At 37.1% G+C, this 21306-nt stretch overlaps 1 protein-coding gene across 4 annotated transcripts in view; it reads left to right on the forward strand.

Moving 5' to 3' along the window:
• Nucleotides 1-7223: 7223 nt before the first annotated feature.
• Nucleotides 7224-21306, forward strand: part of Rps6ka6 (ribosomal protein S6 kinase A6) — a 116607-nt gene continuing 102524 nt past the window's right edge. For 2 of the 4 annotated variants that reach the window (XM_070040123.1, XM_070040125.1), the window contains exons 1-2: nt 7889-7927; nt 9104-9213. In XM_070040123.1, the coding sequence (XP_069896224.1) occupies nt 9133-9213 (81 nt within the window). In that variant the 5' untranslated portion in view covers nt 7889-7927; nt 9104-9132. Of the gene's footprint in view, nt 7461-7888; nt 7928-9103; nt 9214-21306 lie in introns of those variants that run through there. The other 2 variants (XM_070040126.1, XM_070040124.1) reach the window with 2 other exon arrangements.

Here is a 21306-nt window from a genome sequence, read left to right on the forward strand (position 1 = left end):
CTATTTACAAACCTTGAATCCAGGGGAACCTAGTGAACAAGTCAAAATGGGTCCAATAAAGTATTTTGTTATTACTTTAATGAAGAAAAAAATTGAGACAGGGTCTCACTCTATACCCAAGGTTGCTCTAGAATTCATGGTCCATGTGCCTTCCCCTCCCCAGTGTTGGGATTATAAATGTACACCATCAAACTTGGCCCCCATGGTGAGATTCTAATTGCATGTGTGATTTTAGGTGATAATAGTTTTACAAAATTGTATGCAAAAGAAGCTAGTCAAATTGATAAATGTACATGTGTATAATTTTTAGTTCACAGATTTAGAAATGTCCTCAATCAAAGCTTGATACACCTTTATCTCAGAAAAAATTCTCCTCAACAAAGTTCAACTTCTGGAAGAGACTCAAATAGAAAACTGTGAGTTAGGGAAGAGATATCAAATAACCAGTCAAATTGGCTGACTCAACATTGTGAACAATGTTGTAAAGGATATTGCAGTCAGATTATCTCCATATCTTTCATTTATAAAATGTATCTATTTTTCAACTATTGCATTTATTGATATCATCCTTGAAATTCATTTCCTGTTTAGTAGACGAATCCTTATGACATTTTGGCAAGTTCACTATTACAACCTATATTTTCCAGAAAATAAAAAGATGCCCATATAGTCTTACCTGATTTAAAGAGACTTAAAAATAGTGTGAAACCATAAATATAAGTACCTTTCATAATAGTTTTTAGTTAGACTAAAACGGCTACTACACTTCCTCCTCTCTAATATTATTAAGAGACTTCATGTTCAACATATCATATAAACTTCAATTTCTGTCCAAAAGAGGGTTAAATTATTATCATACTTATCATTTATTCATTGCTTAATTTTATTTATTTAATGTATAGGCAATAAAAAGCCTGCATTTACAGTGAAAATAGTGGTTATACCATGGGGGAAGAACATACAAAAGAAACAAAAAAATCACATAGTACATTTTAAATACACTAAAAACAATAACAAGAAAGAAATAAAACAGTTGTGTCCCTATCTTGGGGTTCATTTCACTTAACATCATCTTATATGGTCATACGTACATAGCTTTTGACCTTTTCTGATTGTCCTAGACTTATACTAGTTTATTTGATGTCAGTGCCCTGAATTTTGTATATACATTTTTTTAATTTGGGGAGGGGAATGGAAATAACAAAATGCTGAAATAAGGATACAGGTTGACCCATTGTAACAATGAGATGTACAAGACACTATGTTGAAAACAAACTTTACAACTTGGGGGGCAGGGAGTTGGGAAGGTGGGAAGGGAAGGGATGGTAGGGGGAAAACAAAAGAGAAGGTAAAAATGCTGGATAGGAAATGTGCTTATTACCCTACTCATGTAACTGTAAACCTTCTGTACACTATTTCTACAATAAAAAACATATTTTAAAAAGCTTGCATTTCACAAGTATGTGCGAGTTATTTGCCCTTTTCCAATTACTTTGTAGGTGCCCAATGTTAGTCAGCATTTCTAGAGAATAAATTTCTAAAGAGGACTACATATTAGTACTTCAATATTACAAAGTTCCATATTTTTGGTTTCCCTTATTTGCAATAACTAGTACATGTCTAAGACAAGCAGAAAAGGTCAAAACTATGTACATATGACCATATAAGATGATGTTAAGTGTAATGAACTCTAAGATAGGGACACAAGTGGTTTTTATTGCTATTGTTTTTAAATGTATTTATAATGTACCATGTGATTTTTTGTTACTTTTGTATATTCTTCCCCCAAAGTATAACCCATGTTTTCACTGTATTTGATTCTGGTGCCCTGCATATAATTTGAGGAGTGGAAGGGAAATAACAAAATGCTGAAATAAGGATACAGGTTGACCCATTGTAACAATGAGATGTACAAGACACTATGCTGGAAACGAAGTTAACATCTTGGGGTGGGGAGGGGAGGAGTTGGGGAGGTGGAGTAGAAAGGGACAATAGGGGAAAAACAAAGGAGGAGGTACCAATTCTCGATAGGAAATGTACTCATTACCTTACTTGTGTAATTATAACCACTCTGTACAGTATTTTTAGAATAAAAACATTAAAAAGTTCCATGTTTCTATACAAGAATCCCATTTCATTTTTGGCAATACTATAGCTCTAATATAGGATGTTAGAATCTTTTTGTTTTTAATAGTGCCTTTACGTTCTGTGTTCACTCAACATTTTCCAACTATTTGGACTAAAATCTTTGGGGAAATAGACTGTTGAGAGTTTGTGGTACTGTCTGTAATTATACCCTAAATATGTATTGCTCTGTGTATGTCACAGTTTAGAAATCAGAGCCACAGTATTTGAACTGTGGGTGGTCTGTGATCTACTGATCAAAGACCATCAGTTCATATTTCACACCCCCTTAGTGGGGCCATGATGGGTCAGTTAATTTTTTTCCCTTAAATTATGTGACCACCACTTTCACCTCTGACCCTGGTCACCCAATGTGTGCCATTTGTCACAGGGTAAAACAGTCTGTGGGAAGGTTTAAGTGTACCCTTACCCTCATCCTGGAAATACTCAGAACACATTTTCTAATAGTAGTGGAGCCCAAATCATCATCTTGTATGACAAATAATATATTATTTAGAAAAATACATGGAGTATGTCCTGATTTCAAAATCACTAAACATTAGCAAACATTGTGTAATTTACAATACTGTGTTATACTAATTGAAATCCCGAGAATCATAGGCACATAGATAATTTCAGGCTAAAAATTTCCTGAAAAAAAAACCCCTCTGCTGTGTGTATTTTGCAGAATACTGAGAAGCTCAAGCCTTCACTAACACTTGCTTTTATGTTTAAACAAGATATCATATGTTTTTAACAGCCTTTAAAGTGCTTTCTGAGGTAGTTAAAAATATTTGACAGGTCCTGCTTAGTAGTAAATTGAAATCAAACAACACATTTTTGACATAGCCAGTGTAGAACAAATAAGCACTAAGCTCCACAGAGTTAATTTTATTTATTTTTGTATAGGCTGAAAGCGTTAACACAATTTCTGTCACAGATAGGGAAGTGTTATTTGTTCATGGAACATATTTATTGATCACTAACATGTGCTGTGAATGAAGAGCTTAATAAAGTCACTACAGACAAAAGCTCAAAGTGGCCTGGTAAGGAAAGGTTTAAAGAAGAAATGCAGACATGGAAATATGTTATGGAAATATAGAGTAATGAATGACTAAATTTTCTCTACAAGATGTGTAGAAGGAAATAGAGGGAAAGGTAAGACATGAGAAGCTTTAGAAAGCATGGACTGAAATAGAAAATTTGGCATGAATGAGAACTGGTTTTAATTATAGATTTACCACTGAATAGGTTTGAGATCTTGCAGAAAAAAATCACTGAGCCTTTCCTAAGCTCTTGTTCCTTCTCTGTAAAATATTTAAGAATAAATTTTTACAAATCATTATGAAGGCTAAATGAACTCATTACAAGTTTCTACCTGGAGAATAGTAGGCTCTTAATAGTAGTTGTTAGAATTGCTTGATAGTCGGAAGTGGCATTGTGGCTCAAGTGGTAGAGCGCTAGCCTTGAGCTGAAGAGCTGAGGGACAGTGCACAGGCCCAGAGTTCAGGCACCATGACTGGACACTCCCCCCCAAAAAAAGAATTGCTTGATAGTAAGACTAAATTAGATAATGATACCTGGGAAAGGTAAGATGTACATAGATTTTACTATAGTATGTAGTGAAGAAAAATCTGGAAAGATATATGCAAGATGGTAAAAATTGTATTCACAGCTATGTAGTTTGGATATTTTCCTGGAGATGATAGAGAATATTTCAAGAACTGTGATCACTGAGCTTAAAGTGAAGAGAATGGATTATTATGAAGAAGACAGAAAAAATTTGGAGTAAGAAAAAATAGTTAAGAGGAGATACTGTTAATTCCAGGAAATATTCTAAGAGTTGATTTGAGGTAATGAGAATGGTGCTGGAGCAGACATTTAAAAATATTTGAGGTTTAAAAAAAAGCTTGTTAATGCATTGAAAGCTGTGAGAAACCAGAATTTAGTGAAACCATGGAATCTGGGAAGGGTTTTTGATCATCTTAAAGATAGGAAGACGCCAGGCTTCGGTGGCTCACGCCTGTAATCCTAGCTACTAAGGAAGCTGATTTCTGAGGATCGAGGTTCAAAGCCAGCCTGGGCAAAAATCTCCTTGATACTCTTATCTCCAATAAATCACTCAGAAAATGAGAAGTGGCACTGTGGCTTAAGTGGTATAGCACTAGCCTTTAGCTGAAGAGCTAGGGACAGCGCCCAGGCCCAGAGTTCAAGCCCCGTGATGGATTAAAAAAAAAAAAGATCTGCTGTTTGCTGATGGCTCATACCTATAATCCTAGCTACTCAGAAAATTGCAATCTGCTAGCTAGGTAGAAAAGTCTATGTGATCCTTATCTCCAATTAAGCATTAAAAGCTTGGAGTACAGATGTGGCCTTGAGCACAAAAAGCTAAGTGCAAGTGTGAGGCTCTGAGTTCCAGTCCCAGTACTGGCACACACACACACACACACACACACAAGGAAGATGGGAAATATACATACATACATATATATATATATATATATACACTATATATATGCATATATATAGTGTATATATATACATGCATAGTTATATACTGTATATATACATAGTTATAATGTTGAACAAATAAAACTTAGAATTAGATTTTATTGAGAATTGAATCTAGAGCTTTGTGCATTTTAAGCATGCATTTGAACATTTGACTGTTCTTAGGTTAAATTTTATATCTAAAGCAAAGCAATATACACTCATTAGGAGGAAACATCTTAATATAGGTGATGTGGTATATTTATCAAATGCATGCGACAATAGTAAAGGACAGTTTCATTGGGAACACTAATGAGCTGCAGAAATTATAGTGCAGAAATTATGCTAGGCTCTGAGGAGAATAATTAAACATATACCACATTTTCTTTGTTGTCATGAATTAAAAAGCAGGTTGCAGCTTGAGATTTATTTGAATGCTGTTTTAGATAGGATAGTCATGGAATGACATTCTGCAATGAGATATGAGTAGCAAATTCCGAGGATAGTGAGAGACCATGAGAGGAACAGTTTGATTGGGGTCAAATCAAGGGTTGTTTTGAATAAGCTGAATTTGAAAGACATGTTAGGTATTCAAGTAGAGATTTGTGATGGCAGGTACATTCTCAGCATATATATGGAATTTAAACTGCAAATCTGGATAGGGTATGAAAATACCTGAAACCTTCAGGAATATGGAGGCCCACAATGAATATTGAGATTCTAATAGTAACTGAGAAGATGGGTGACATAGTAAAAGAGATTGAGAAGAAATTGCTAAGGATGTAGAGGGAAAATGAACATTTTTACTCTGGAGATCAAGTGAAGAAAATATTTATAGAAAGGAATCTCATAAACTGCATCAAATGCTAGCAAGTGGCCAATCACATTGCAGTAAATAACAAAATGCTTTTGCTGATGGGGTTTAATAAAAAGAAAACAGATGACATGAAAGAGAGAATTCCAGAACTGAAAATAGGGGTAAGAAAGTAGGAACTTAGAATCAGCAGCTTGGAAGGACTGCTCTTACTTAAGAACAGTGTCAGTTCAGCTAAACATAAATTTATTTGTCTTTGTGCTCCATGTTCCATTGTTTTAAAAACTTTTCCTTTTGCATAGCTATATTCTAACCCTTTCTCTTTGGATATTAAGCTGAATAAGTGGCAGGGCACTATTACTGATCATTGCTTGGTAATTCACTGTCAATCTCTGTGGCCTGCTTTATCATATTTTACACTCAAAACTAGATGGTGAAATAAAGAGAGAGCATAGTTGCATCGTTCAGTATTGTCTGGGAGCAGAATTCAGTTGTTGTAGGTGTAGTTTAATGCAAAACCTCTCCAAATTGTTGAGCTGTTTTAGCTACTGTTGAAATTGTTTGGTTTCTTGGATATGCCAAACGCAGAACAATTTTTCTTACTTTGAGTGTTTCAATGAAAAATTTTGATCATCCACCCTTTCTGTGACACAGAACTTTATCTCCGTCATACTGCCAAATCCTATTACAGTGCATAGCTTAGAGAAGAAAAGTAAAAAAGTTGGATTTAGAGATAATAGAAAATTGTAATTATTGTCAATACGGATTCAGTATTCTCAGAAAGGATGATGGAGGCAAAGGTAGCAATCGCACACTCTTTATTGCCACAAGTGGAGTCAAATAAGTAGCGTGTACTTCCATTTGTGTGTGTGTGTGTACACTAGAACTATTATGTCATAAGTGTAAGAACATCATCTGGAGCAACTTGAGAGTAACAAACAAGCTTTGAGAAGAGCAGATATATTAATTTCATTTCAATGGTTTTCCTCCTTGATTGTAAGTTCTAGGGGACTAATAGAGTGGATTCCGTACTATGTGTTTCTAAGTCTCGAGGTGGGCGTGGTTCACCGTACAGGACACCTGGTTTTTTTTTGTTGTTATTGTGTTGTTGTTGTATTTTCGTTGTTTTTTTGTGAGCCCTGAGGGCAATTATTCATGGAGCAGTCCCCTAGTACTGGCCTTTCAAGCACGTAGAAGGGTCCCGCATTTCCCGCATCCTTTTTGGGATTCCTCCTGCCAGCAAGGCTGCTCGCTCGGTAGTCTCAAGAAGGCCTGCTGAGCATGTGTGAAGAGTGCTGCGCATGCTCCGTGGACTGGGCAGGTTTACCAAGGCGCTAGCATTGGCTTATACTACTCTTCACCCGCCTCCCCCGCCCAGCACATCCCCTCCCCTCCTTTCGCAACCCCAGCACGCGGTCCCCCGAATCCACCCCGCCCCTCTCTGCCCCCCCCCTTCACTTCACCCTAGGCTGGGGAATCTCCATTGACGTTCGGGTGACGCCGAGCTGCCGCCCTGGGGGGGGGGGGCAGGCGCCGCACAGGTAATGCCGCCGCTGCCGCCATATTGACCGAGTGGGGAGCGGGGAACGGGGAGGGGGCGCGGGGAAGCGGGGTACTGGCAGGGCGGTGGGGAGGTGGGAGGGGGAAGTCACCGCTGAGTGGCCGTAGCTGCGGCGGAGGCTAGCAAAGAGCTGAGCGCAGTTGCTCTGGGAAAAGAAGCACAGAGTTGTCTTCTCTATGGGATCAGCAGCGGGTGGCAGAGACCCCTAGCTCCGAGCGTCGAAGGGAGCCGGCCGTGAGGGCAGTGGAAGGAGCTGACGGCTGGGCTGGGGGTCGCGGCGGCGGCGGCGGCGGCGGCGGCGGCGGCGGCAGCGGCGGCGGCAGACGAGTTCCACAGACAGGATGCGCGGCTGTGCTGTCGGCTGGCAGCTCCTGTTCCAGTGCTCCTGAAGGGGCGATGCTACCGTTTGCTCCAACGGAGGAGCCCGGGGATCAAGAAATGGAGGTGTTCGGCTGTGCGAGCAGTGGCGAGGTTAGTGTGTTGGTCACGACCGGCTGGAGCCCGTACCCTCTTCTTACCTGACCCCGGGCGACAGAGGAGGGTGTGGGACTGGGGAGCGGGGTACTGGGGTGAACCTTCCCCCCCGCGAGGGTGCCAGGCGATGGAGCACGCTCAGTCCCAAGTGTGCTTTCGCGGGGGAACGGGCGGTGGTGAGGCGGAGGGCGGAAGGAGTGCAAACCGCGCTGGGGCTCGGCCGCAGGAGCGCCTAGCTCGCGGGCCATGCTGGAGTAGTTGGGAATAAGTTTCCTCACTTTGCAACCCGTGGAGGAACTGGGGGAAACGCACGGGGTGCCGAGTTGGTTGTGATGCGTCCCTCTTTCCGCACGGCGTTCGGCTTTGCTGGCAGAGAACACTTGGGGTACAGCTGAGGACTACAGCTCGCTGTTGAACCCTGGGCGCTTTATGAACCACCACCCCGCGCAACAAAACACAGCAAGGTGACAAACTAACTCGGGGGACGTTTACCCACTGGGATGAGCGTTTCTTGGTGACAGCTTTGGCGTTTCTTGGTGACTTGTTACGTTCTTTCGGTTAACACCCCAAGTCCAGAGGAACTGGCAGTCAGGTTTGTCTACATTCAGGTGATGATATTCAGTTGCCGCCCCTCTGGTTTCTTTTAAGTTCCTGCCCTTTCTCTCCGCCTTTCACCTTTCCCCAATCGCTGTCCCCGCCCCCATTGGGGCTGTAGGAAAACTGGAGAAGTAAACCCCAGCCTTTAAAACAGGAATCTCTAGAAAGGCTGAGCGGGGTTCCACCAAGTATTTCGATGCTTCTCCCTTCCCGCTCTTCTGATACTCGACTGGCTGGCTCTGGTCAGCTGTGCGGTGAGAAAAGAACTTAGATGTACACAGGTACTTCATTGTTACAAAAAGCAGGCAGTGAGTATTTGAGCACAAAAAAAAAAAAAAAAAAAACCTGTGATCGATTGTGATAGAAAGTTGGATGTTTTTCTAGTCACTTAATCAGCGGTGTACTCCTCCAGTAGAGGCCACCATATACATCCTAAAATAGTTGATGAATGCTAAATTGATTCACATTAAGATATTTTGGGGTAAGACTCAATTCCTACGCAGCTCAGTGTTGCAACTTTCAAGTATATACTCCATCTTTAAAAATACACTGGACTGCTATGTTTATCTTAATTGTTTTTCTTTAATTTTTAAAATCTGAACCGAGGTTAGATTAACAAGGTAGAATTAAATGGAACAAGAAATGCAGTGGAAATAAGTTCAGAAGTACCTTGAATTTAAACCCTTTAGCATCATAGAAAATGCTTTTATTTATGAACTAAGCAATTCCAAAATACATTTTCATATTTTTGTCTGTTTCAAACAAAATAAGTCAAAGTAATTATTTTCTTCTTGAAATGGTAAGAATGTAGTTGCTTGCAAACATTTTCTACCAACTATTGAGAGGGGAATGAAGTTTGTTTCATATGTGTAATCTATTGATTTAGTCTCAAGAATTTAAGATAAAAATAGATAAATACCTTTAATAGAAGGATGGGATGGGGTGGGGATGTTTTTGCATGCCTACTATTTTAATATTTTGTAAATTTGAATGTAGTATGTTTTAAATTGTAATTACTACATATGGTTTTTTATTGTTTACAGTATGTTTTAGGTAATGTAGAGATTTAACAATGGGTCTCTCGACCTCAGCAATTTGGAAAAATACTCCAGTGGAAATTGTTAATCCCTATGAAGTAAAACGAAAGGTGAAGGTAATGTGGTGAAGATAGTATTTCTGTTTTCTTTATCTAAAACAGTTATGGTTGGTGAGATTTAACCCTACAAGTGACAAAATTAAAATATTCCATGTAAAAATTTTATGCTACCTTTCCAACACAGTTCTTAGAAGAGGTTTTGTTTTTAATGAGACTCCATTGATAAGAAGGAAATTCTTATTTTCTGGAATTTATAATTATTTTAATTATATGTTTGTTGTTGGCTTTAGAAATGCTGTCTTTGAGGTATAAACTTTACAACCTTCAATTGGGACAGTTTCTAAGATTAAGGTGCTTTAGTTGCATAATAGATTTTATATACGTGTGTGTGTGTGTGTGTGTATGTGTGTGTGTGTGTGTATGAAACTTTAAAGAAAATTTAGGTAAGGGACGATGAATTTCATGGTCAAATAATTTCTTTTATGTGTTGAGTCGTGGTAAGATTAAAGATTATAGATACTATCATATATTTTGGAGTCTTTTCAGTATTGTTTACCTGTCTTGCTTGTCATGGTCTTTGATAGCCTTTGAAATATAATTCACAAGTATACAAATTGGTTATTTAGGATGCTTAATATATTTTCCCACAACAAAAACTTATCATGGGATCCTATACTTTTAGACCAGTGCTTAGTACTAAAATATACTAGTAAAGAGCCAAACCACTGACGATTTTTCTGATGTAAAATGTTAAGGTTTTAATCAAGAACTAATTTGATTCAGTTGAAAGGTGGAGAAAGGACCCCAAAAAGGGAAACATGGCCTCTGTTGGCTCTTGTGAAAAGAATTCTTGGAAGCTGGGAAATAGGGATAAGCAAAAGCACTAGTTGTAAGAGCTCTTGCAGGGAGTGTCTCAATTAGGTCTGCTTGGAATGGGAACTTCAAAGGGTATCACTCCTCAGGCAGCCACAATTTTAGCTCTTGCCTGGATTCTGTCAGGATCAGGGAAGAGGTGTTACATGAGATAGGATGGGATATTGGTCATTCCTGGGCAAAGGTCATAAAGAACAGCATGTCTGAGTAACATGACCTTTTCATGAATTAGCTCCATGAACATTACAGTTTGTGGATTCAGATATTATTTTCTGTTGCGGGAGTACTTCTTCTTTATTAAGTGTAGCTTTATATTTCAAGTCATATAATTTATTTAAGCTCTGGTACTTTTGAATTAGTAATACAGTTTTGTTTAAGGAAATCAATTTTGAGAGTAATACTTGATACATATTGATAAAAGTAGTTTGAGATTAAAGCTTCAAACATGAGAAATATAGCCAGGATAGCAACTATTGGAAGAAATTTCAAGTTTCAATTAATTTTTATTAGAACTTGTAGTAATAGAGAAAAGAACATTAACTTTGAAGCCAGATATATCTATGTCAAGCCCGACTTCTACATTATAGTAGCTGTGTGCCCTAGTGCATGTTGTCTAAGCTCCCTCAGCATTGGTTTTTTTTTAATCTGTAAAAGGAAGAAAACTATCTTCAAAATTATTTGTCTAAAATGAAATGCTTTACTGGTTTTAATTGATGAAATACCTTGCATGTATTACATGTCCAGTATATAGCAGTTCCTTCTCTTTTCCCACTAAACTCAGAATTATTGTTACTTAAAATGAAAAATCTTGGGATTTAGGTAGTCACAGCCATAGCCTCAGCCTTCCTCTCGTCTTCCTAAATATGATCATTTCATCTAAATATGTTGAAGCTCTCACTCTGCATGCTTATAATTACAGATAGAGTGGTTCAGGGATCAAAATGTGAATGTGTTTAGGAACACTTTGAGGGATAAGAAGAAACAATTTTATTATTACAACTCTTTAATGAGCTGTTTTATTGACATTTAATTTTGTTAGATTATTTTTCTATCTAGAACTTTTGCCATAGTAGGAATTGATTTAATTTATCAAGGGTTTATTAACTACAGGTAGTCTAGAACATTGTGCAGTAATATGAATTGCCTAATATTATACCATAGAATTTCCCCTTATGCCCCCAGCTTTAAATTCAGGCAGGCAAGACAGAAATTACAGAAAAGGGTTGTTGTGAAGGGCAGTCAGCAATGGCATGGGAGGATACTAGTAGTGGTAGATTATAGGTGGGGCTGATAAGGCCTTGTAAATGAGATAGAATTTGATCAGGATATTATAGAGTGGTAATTTTTTCAGAGATGAAAGGACCATGTTTTAGATATATGGGGACAATATAAGAGAAAACAGTTTCTCTAGCAGGAAGGAGGGATATTAATATTCTTTTTTATTTTTTTAAGTTTTTTAAAATACCATACAGAGGGGTTACAATTACATGAGCAAGGGATCTTATATTCTATTGCTAGATTATAAGTCTGATATACGAATGGGATATGATGTGAGATGAGTTAAGGAATCTATTAAATGTAGGTTAGGCCCAGATTATACAGTTTAAAGGTTTAATTTTATTTTGTAAATGGAAGCCTCTGAAGGTTATTGAGGACATGAAAACATTTGTGCTTTGAAGAATAGCTGCACTGGAACAGGGGACATATGGAAGGTAGGGAGTATCAATTAAGAGACTGCTATGTTATTGGAAATACTAATGAGATTTTTAAACTGGGACTGAAGGGATATATGGATGACTGATAGTAGAGTCATAGTGGAGTCCTGGCAGAAGTAAAAAAATCTAGAATTTAGTCATTGAATAAATGTTGGGGATTAATTCAGATTCACACATTATGTTGGTATTGTGGCTTGAATTCAGGGCATCTCGCTCTTGTTTAGCTTTTTGGTTCAGCTTTCTTGTTCACTGATGATGCTCTACCACTTGAATCATTGCTCCATTCTAGCATTTTTCTGGTTAATTGGAGAGGGAGTCTAACGGACTTTTCCTGCCTAGATTGGCTTTGAACCACAATCCTCCAGGTTTATACCTCCTGAGTACCAAGGATAAATGTTTGAGTTGCTAGGATTGGAAGTATAAACCATCAACACCTTGCTAGTTTCATAAATATTTAATATGTGGTTGGTAATAACTTTATGCTAGCTAATAAAGTAATACAAACATAAATAGATCTTTGCTACATAGGGAGAGAGAGAAAGCTAGAGTGAACTTATCCCCTCTCTCATATTGTCCTGAGCGATGTAAAGATTTATAGTTATGCTTGTCATTCTTAAAATCTTTATTACTAAAGGTGAATGTGCTTATTACTAGCAATTTTTTTCTGTGCTTTTAAAAATGGACCTTAGGCCTATAATTTTTGTTACTGTAGTATTCATCTTAGTGAGTAGCCATTGTTCTGAGAGTGCTGTTCTGAAGATACTGCTTTCTCAAGTAGGGAAAGAAAATAGAGACATCTGAATTTTTGTGTGTTTTAACCTGGTTTGTGTGAAATAGACAAGGGACATATGTCAGAAGGGCCATGGCCACACCCACACGCCAGTGCCTTCCCAGTTCTTCCAAGTCTAACTTTAAAAAAAAACCAGTCTAGTCTGGAAATATTCAGGTCAGTTCCTCTAGGGCAGGGCCTCTCCGTTTCTCTACTTTGATTTGTTCATCAAGGTAACTAACTAATCATTACCTTGTTATCCCATAATAGGCCTAACAATGGGACAGTTGCTTTCTTGGAATGTATTATTTTAGGACTACCTCACTTCAGTCTCTTTTATCTATAATTCTTTGGAGGAAATAAACTTATTTTCCTTTCATGTGATTGCTTTCTTGATTGATGACATCATTGTACTTAGCAGCAGCTCTGAAAATTGGGTAAGCATAAGATATTTTGAAGGTAAACTTTTCAGTACTTTGTCAGTATTTGACATACAATGCTTATATTATTTCCAAAGATTATTATCTGTTTTGGTTGGTAGTTCTTTGCTTGGTGTATTTTTTCTTGTTTGTTTTTAAATGTGAAAAGAGTTATACAGGAAAGAGATTTAAGAACTAAGGTTAATCTGGTTTTGCAGAAAATAGAGATGTTTTCTGATTTGCCCTATAGGCATTCTGGCATTCTGTGTAGCTGATTTACTGCTATATTTTAACCTGTTTCTGTACATTTGAAATAGTTGTTGCTGTGTGTGTGTGTATGTGTTTGTGTGTATGTGTGTATGAGGGGAGAATTGGGTAAAGAGAGTGTAAGAGAAATAGGAAAGAAACATAGTGTTGTTAATTAGTGCTTTCATTTCACCAAGTATTCAATAAGTTTATAGGAAATAAATTCTAAAACCAAACTTGATATTTACAAAAAGAGAAAAAATGAAATGGACATGTATGGATGGATAAAGGATAGAGTAAAAATATATGTAAAGAAGCTCTAGGGATATATTGTACATTTAAATATAGGTGACTTATAAACTTGACCTTGAGCATTCTTGAGGTGATTATTCTAAACTGGCTGTATGTTAGATGAACCTGAGAGCTTAAAAAATTATCCATGCCACTGCTTCACTCACAATTAACTGATTTCATGAGAACCTGAACATCATTTTCCAAATGAATATGACACATTTTATCCTAGGCAAAAGCGCTAGGATAAAATAAAAAGAAACATTTAATTATCCAGCAAAAATAAATATTATTTCTTAAGCTAGCAAATAGAAAATAAATTTCCTGTGAATTAGGATGTTCATTGTGTGTGTACTCTTGCTTTAAGAGCCAAAGAAAGTATTAAAATGTCATGTAAAGGTCTTGCTGTTTATTTTGGAAAAAGTTGCTTTTCTCTAACAGTAAAAGCAAGTGTTGTACCTAATTTTGATATAGTTTAGCCATTTTGTTAGGAGACTTGTTACTCCTAAGGTCATGGATAAATAGCATTGCTGTATAACTCCTCTGCTTCTTCTATAAAATGGTTAGGGATAGAATTTGTGAGGAAAGGTATCAATTTTAATATCTATACTTTTTTGGCCTTACTGTGGCTTGAACTCAGGGCTTCATGCTTGTTAGATTGGCTTTTTACCACTTTAGCTACATTTGTAGCCCTGCTTTTTGCTGGCTATTTTGGTGATGGAGTATAGAGATGATCTTGGTTCAGATTGGCCTCTAACTTTGATCCTTCAGTTAGCCACTTAGAAGCTAGTAATTCAGTAATACCTGGCAACACCTATACAGTTTCTTTTACCTCTTAAGTATATCTAGCATCATTGAGAAAAGTGTAGGCCATTTGATGATCACGTACTCTATACCAGAAATTATTACACACTTCATATTCATTTATTTGTGGTTGCAATTCCAATGTGTTATTTATTTAGATCAGATAAAAGAGCTGTTATATATGGTAAAGAAAGACTTTTTAAGCACTGATAAAAATTTCTGTGCGTCAAATGGAATGGCACGGAAATTATTTTTACACCTTAAAACTCTAATGAGTTGAACTAAACTTTCAGCAAAGTAGTCTAATTTTCCTTGTTGAATTTACTGCTTCAAAAAAGCAATTGAATAAAACAATTATAAAAGAAAAAAAACCAGACATTCCACAAAACTAATCATACCAAATGTTCTTATCACAATATAGCAGCATTTGTAAGTTTACATGAAATCCTGAGATATTGAGATCTCAGCACAGAGGCAGTATTAGAAATATTCTTCAGCAAAAGTAATTGATCCTATGAGTTACCTAGTATATTCATAAAAAATACAAGTTCCTCAACTCTACTTTTGTCTTTAGTTTTATTCACTCCTCAAAATAGAGTAATTTTTAAGTTGTTATGTAAAGATTACGTACAGAGGGGTTACAATTATATAAGTCAGATTATGAGTACAGTTCTTTTTGAGCAGTGCCACCCCTTCCCTTGCTTTCTCCCATTTTTTCCTTCCTGTCCCCACCAACAAGGTGTATAGTTCATTTTCAGCATAGTGTCTAGTATATTTTTTTACCCTTTGTCTCACCATTTCTGTGTTTCCTCTTTACCCTACCAAAAACAGATAGACTTACAAACAAGATAAAAGCTACAGAAAACAAAAACGTCAACAAAGGGGACAAAAACCTCTTCTTTCCATTTCTTGTAGTTCATTTTGATACATATCACCTTTTATGATCATATGCCCATAGCTCCTAAGAATATCCTCCTTTGATCTCACTGTGTGAATGTCTAGAGACCTGTATAATTTATCATGTCTAAGTGTATTTCTTTTTAAGAGATAAAAAATTATGCAAGGTAGTGGAAGAAACATCTGGAATTTAAACCTACATTGTTTTTTTTTTTTTTGGTCAGTCGTAGGACTTGAACTTTGGGCCTGGGCGCTGTCCCTAAGCTCTCTACCTCTTAAGCCACCGTGCCACTTCCAGTTTTCTGGTGGTTACTTAGAGATAAGAGTCTCACAGACTTTCCTGCCCAGAAAGTCTCCTGTTCCTTTCCTCTGTACATTGTTGTCTGCCCCAGAAAACAATATTAAAATAAGGAGCTGTATATTGAAGTTGTTGGCATCTGTGTAAGATCAGTAGTCAGGACTGTTGCTTTAGTAGCCATACATTTCTACTCACTTAAAAGTTAACATCACAGTAATTATGCTTTCATAGACTTTATAATTTATAGGCAAAAGTATATGACCTAGAATCTCTTAAATAATTTTGAAAAAGAATAATATGTAATGTATCAGTTTACTGGATGTTAAGTTTTACCATATAACCTCAGTAATTAAAACAAAGAGGTATTAGTGGCAGGAAAGATATATAATAAGTGGGACAGAATCAGAGAACCCAGAAATAGACCTACATAATAATTCTCATCTAGTTTTTTTTTTTTTTTTTTTGTCAGTCTTCAGCTCAAGGCGAGTACTCTACCACTTGAGCCACAGTGCCACTTCCAGGGCCTCATGCATGCGAGGCAGGCACTCTGCTAACTCAGCCACCTTCCCAGCCCTCAACTAGCTTTTGAAAACAAAAACTAATACAGGTAAAGATCAGCTTTAAAAGTCTATCCATTCAGGGCTGGGAAGGTGGCTCAGTGGTAGAGTGCTTGCCTTGCATGCATGAGGCCCTGGGTTCGATTCCTCAGCACCACATAAGAAAAAAGAAAAAAGCTGGAAGTGGCACTGTGGCTCAAGTGGTAGAGTGCTAGCCTTGAGCTGAAGAGCTGAGGGACAGCGCCCAGGCCAAGAGTTCAGGTCCCACGACTGGACTCAAAAAAAAGAAAAGGTTACCCATTCATATATTTCATTTTGTTTCTTTAATACAGTATTAAAAGAGGGATTTACATTATGTGATAAAGTATTTGAATGAATTGAGATTAGCCAAAATTTAAGAACTAAGAAAAATGATTCATTGGTTTGATAAGGAAAACTTTTGCATTACTGACCAAGTGCAAAGCCATGAGTTCAAACTGCAGTATTGCCAAAGCAAAATAAAAATGCTTTGCATTCATGTTTGTTTACCTAGGCAAATACATCTGACTTTTACAAATAAGAATGTGAAAAGTAGTCACTTGAAAAAATTCTAGCAATTTTCTTGTTTTTGAGCATCTGTTGCAATAAAGAAAATTACCTTTCTTTGACCATTGAACTTGTTTATGCTTTCTGCCACAGAAGAGTATTGATTGGATTATATTTAAGTTAAAGATAGTTTATCATAAAGGGATCTCTAAATTTAAAAATGATAAGCTATTTTATTATACTAACCATAATTTTGTGTGAATTCCTGTATTTTGTTAATGTTTCTGTGACTTCATCATAAAATTGAACTTAAACATCATTTTAAAAATGTAACACATAAGCCTGGTGCCGGTGGCTCACTCCTGTAATCCTAGCTACACAGGAGGCTGAGATCTGAGGATCGTGGTTCAAAGCCAGCCTGGGCAGGAACATCTGTGAGACTCTTATCTCCAATAAACCACTAGAAAACCGGAAGTGGCACTGTGGCTCAAGTGGTAGAGTGCTCGCCTTGAGCTGAAAAGTGCAGGGATAGTGCCCAGGCCCAGAGTTCAACCCCAAAATCACCACCACCACCAACAACAAAAAATACAAAAAAACATTTGGGTAAATGCCCAAAAGTGGGATTGCTGGATCATAGGGGAGATTTATGTGAATACTTTTGAGGAACCTCCATACTGCTTTCCAAAGTGGTTGAACAAGTTTACATTCCCACCAACAATGAAGTAAGGTTCCTTTCTGCCCACATCCCCTCCAGCATCTGTTGTTGTTAGAGTTCTTGATTTTTGCTGTTCTAACTGGAGTGAGGTGATATCTCAATGTCGTTTTGATTTGCATTTCTTTTATGGCTAGGGATGTTGAACATTTCTTCATGTGTCTATTGGCCATCCTTCTTTCTTCTTCAGAGAAGCTTCTCTTTAAGCCTTTTGCCCACTTATTTATTGGGCAGTTGTTTCTTTGAGGATTTGTTGTTGGGTGGTTTAATTTTTTGAGTTCCAAGTATATTTTAGATATGAGACCCTTGTCCGTTGTATGGCTAGTAAAGATCTTCTCCCAATCGGTGGGCTTTCTATTGATCTTGCTAGCTATGTCATTTGCCCTGCAGAAGCTCTGCAACCTTATGCAATCCCATTTGTCCAACCTTTCTTTGATTTGTTGTGTTTCCGGGTCTCTATTCAGGAAATTTCGGCCTGAGCCAAAGAGACCTAGGGTTTCTCCTATTCCATCCTGTAATGTTTTCAGAGTGTCTGCTTTGAGTTCAAGGTCTTTGATCCATTTGGAGTTGATTCTGGTGCAGGGTGATATATAAGGATCTAGCTTTAGTTTTCTACATGTAGTTAACCAATTTTGCCAGCACCATTTACTGAAGAGGCTGTCTTTCTTCCATTCTATTGTTTTAGTTTCCTTATCGAAGATTAGATGGCTATAGGTCTGTAGGTTCATTTCTGGGTTTTCAATTCTATTCCATTGGTCCTGAGGTCTGTTCTTATGCCAATACCAAGCTGTTTTGATTACTATGGCTTTATAGTAGAGTTTGAAATTTGGTACTGATATTCCTCCAGCAGTGTTCTTCCCGTTGAGGAGCGTTTTTGCTATTCGGGGTCTTTTATTGTTCCATATGAATTTTTGGATTGCCTCTTCTATTTCCTTGAAGAATGAGGGTGGAATTTTGATAGGTATCAGGTTGAACTTGTAGATAGCCTTGGGAAGTATTGCCATTTTCACGATGTTAATCTTGCCAATCCAGGAGCATGGGAGGTTTTGCCATTTTTTAAGTTCTGTGTTGATTTCCTTTTTCAAGATTTTAAAGTTTTCATCATAGAGGTCCTTCACTTCTTTGGTTAAGTTAATTCCTAGGTATTTTATTTTTTGTGGGGCTATTACAAATGGAGTTGCTTTCCTAATTTCAGCCACACTTTTCTCATTGTTGGCATGCAGAAAAGCCATTGATTTTGGGGGGTTAATTTTATAACCTGCTACTTTGCCAAAGTTTTGAATCAGCTTGAGTAATTTGGGAGTGGAGTCTATGGGATTCTTTAAATACAAGATCATGTCATCTGCAAAGAGGGAGAGTTTTATTTCTTCTTTCCCTATTTGGATCCCCTATATGTCTGCATCTTGTCTTATTGCTGTAGCTAGGCATTCTAATACTAGATTGAAGAGAAGTGGAGAGAGTGGGCATCCTTGTCTTGTTCCTGAGTTAAGAGGAAATGGATTTAGTTTTTCACCATTGAGTATAATGCTGGCTGTAGGTTTGTCATATACAGCCTTTATTGTATTGAGGAATGTTCCATGGATTCCTAATTTTTCCAGAACCTTCATCATAAAGGGGTGTTGGATCTTGTGGAAATCTTTTTCTGCATCTATTGAGATTATCATGTGGTTCTTATTCTTGCTCCTGTTGATGTGATGAATAATATTAATTGATTTGCATATATTGAACCAGCTTTGCATCCCTGAAATGAATCCTGTTTGATCATGGTGTATGATTTTTTGGATGAATTGTTGAAGTCGATTGGCCAAAATTTTGTTGAGAAGTTTTGCATCAATGTTCATCAAAGAAATGGGTCTATAGTTCTCTTTCTTTGATGAGTCCCTGCCTGGTTTTGGGATGAGGGTTATGATGGCTTCATAGAATGTGTTTGGTAGTGAGCTTTCTCCTTCAATTTCATTGAAGAGTTGGAGGAGTATTGGTGTGAGCTCTGCTTTGAAGGCCTTGTAAAATTCCGCTGTAAAACCATCTGGTCCTGGACTTTTCTTAGCTGGGAGGTCTCTTATTGCTGTTTCTATTTCAATGCTTGATATGGGCCTGTTGAGCTTGTTTAACTCATCTTGGTTTAGTTTTGGCATGTCAATATTTGCTAGGAAAAGGTCCATTTCTATCAAGTTCTCAAACTTATAAGCATAAAGTTTTGAGAAATATTACCTTATAATGTTCTGAATCTTGGTTGTTTCCGTGGTGATGTTTACATTCTCATCTCTGAGTTTATTAATTTGGGTGTGTTCTCTCCTTTTTCTGATAAGATTTGCTAAGGGTCTGTCAATTTTGTTAAGTTTTTCAAAGAACCAACTATTTGTTTTGTTGATTCTTTCTATAGTTTTTTTGGATTCTAATAAAGCTACCAGCACAACTATATTTATTGCAGCATTATTTACCATAGCTAAGATATGGAACCAACCCAGATGCCCCTCAGTAGATGAATGGATCAAGAAAATATGGTATATATACACAATGGAATTCTATGCCTCCACCAGAAAGAATGACATTTCCCCATTTGTTAGGAAATGGAAAGGCTTGGAAAAAATTATATTAAGTGAAGTAAGCCAGGCCCAAAGAAACATAGGTCCCATGGTTTCCCTTATTTGCAATATCTAGTACAGGTATGAGTCAAGCGGAAAAGGTCAGATAATGTGATGTTCGGAAAACGAACCCTTAGATGTGTATTTTAATGTTTTTTTTCTTTAATGCATGTGTTTCTAACGCATTTATAAGATTATCTCTTTGTTGCTTTGTATGTCCCTCCCCCACAGTGTAACCCCCACTTTCACTATATTTGATATCAGTATAACATGTGGAGGAGATGGGGACAAACAAGTTGTTTAAGGATTCAGGTGGACCTGTTGCAACAATGAGAAGTACAAAATGTCATGTCAAAACCAGCTTTACAATGTCGGTGTGGGGGGGGAGGGGGGTATCATTGGGTGGGGGGGAGGGGGGAGGCTGGGAAGGGAGGTGAAGGGTAAACAAAGGAGGAGGCTGCAATGCTTGGTAAGAAATGTATGCATTATCCCGCCCATGTAATTGTAACCCCTCTGTAAAGTATGTTCTCAAATAAAATAAAATAAAATATTAAAAAAATTACAAAAAAAATGTAACACATTAAAAAATTTAGCAAACATTAGGGAATCATTTTGTTACAATTTTCCCAAAGTTTATTCATGTCCCCAAATTATCATTTTGTTTAAAGCAATAACTATATGTTTTTTCTTTCTTGTGATTGTTTCTAACATATTTATAAGATGATTTCTTTGTTGCTTTGTATGTCCCTCCCCCACGGTATAACCCCTGCTTTCATTGTATTTGATGTTGGTATAATTTGTGGAGAGGAAGGGAAAAAACAAATCGTTTAAATAGGGATACAAGTGGACCCATTGCAACAATGAGATGTACAAGTTTTTATGTCGAAAAACGAATTTTACAACTTTGGGGGGGGGGAAATGGGAAGGGTTGGGAAGGGGAAACAAAGGAGGAGGCAACAATTCTTGATAAGACATGTACTCATTACCTTGCCCATGTAATTGAAACCCCTCTGTATGGGTATTTTCACAATTAAAAAATGTAAAAAAAAATTTAAAAAATGTACATAAAATATCTAGTATGAAAAGTCAATTATTGAAATAATACTTGTTTGCAAGTCTAAAATTTTGCTTTGTTAAAAAAGTATGAAGTGTTAAGGAGAAAACCCATTAGTGTTACTGCTTGCACAGGTTGGCCATATTAAAATGTTGAGGAAGTTATAGAGAAACCTGTATGGAACCAATATAAAACTGAAAAAAAAGACTTGATTTTTATAATTTTTCATTATTTTTTTCTCATCTCAAAATAGAAATCCCCATGTCCTATGTTGTAGAGTTAGCTGTGCAGGCACCACTTGCTTATTTTCCAACATTATCATCTTCATGTGTTCTTTTCCCACTACTTGTGTTTCTAGAATGAAGAACTACATAAACCTTTTGCATTTAAGAGGAGAATGGTATT

Source organism: Dipodomys merriami, unplaced genomic scaffold, assembly GCF_024711535.1.
Source record: "Dipodomys merriami isolate MVZ:Mamm:240054 unplaced genomic scaffold, mDipMer1.0.p SCAF_3, whole genome shotgun sequence".
NCBI lineage: Eukaryota > Metazoa > Chordata > Mammalia > Rodentia > Heteromyidae > Dipodomys > Dipodomys merriami.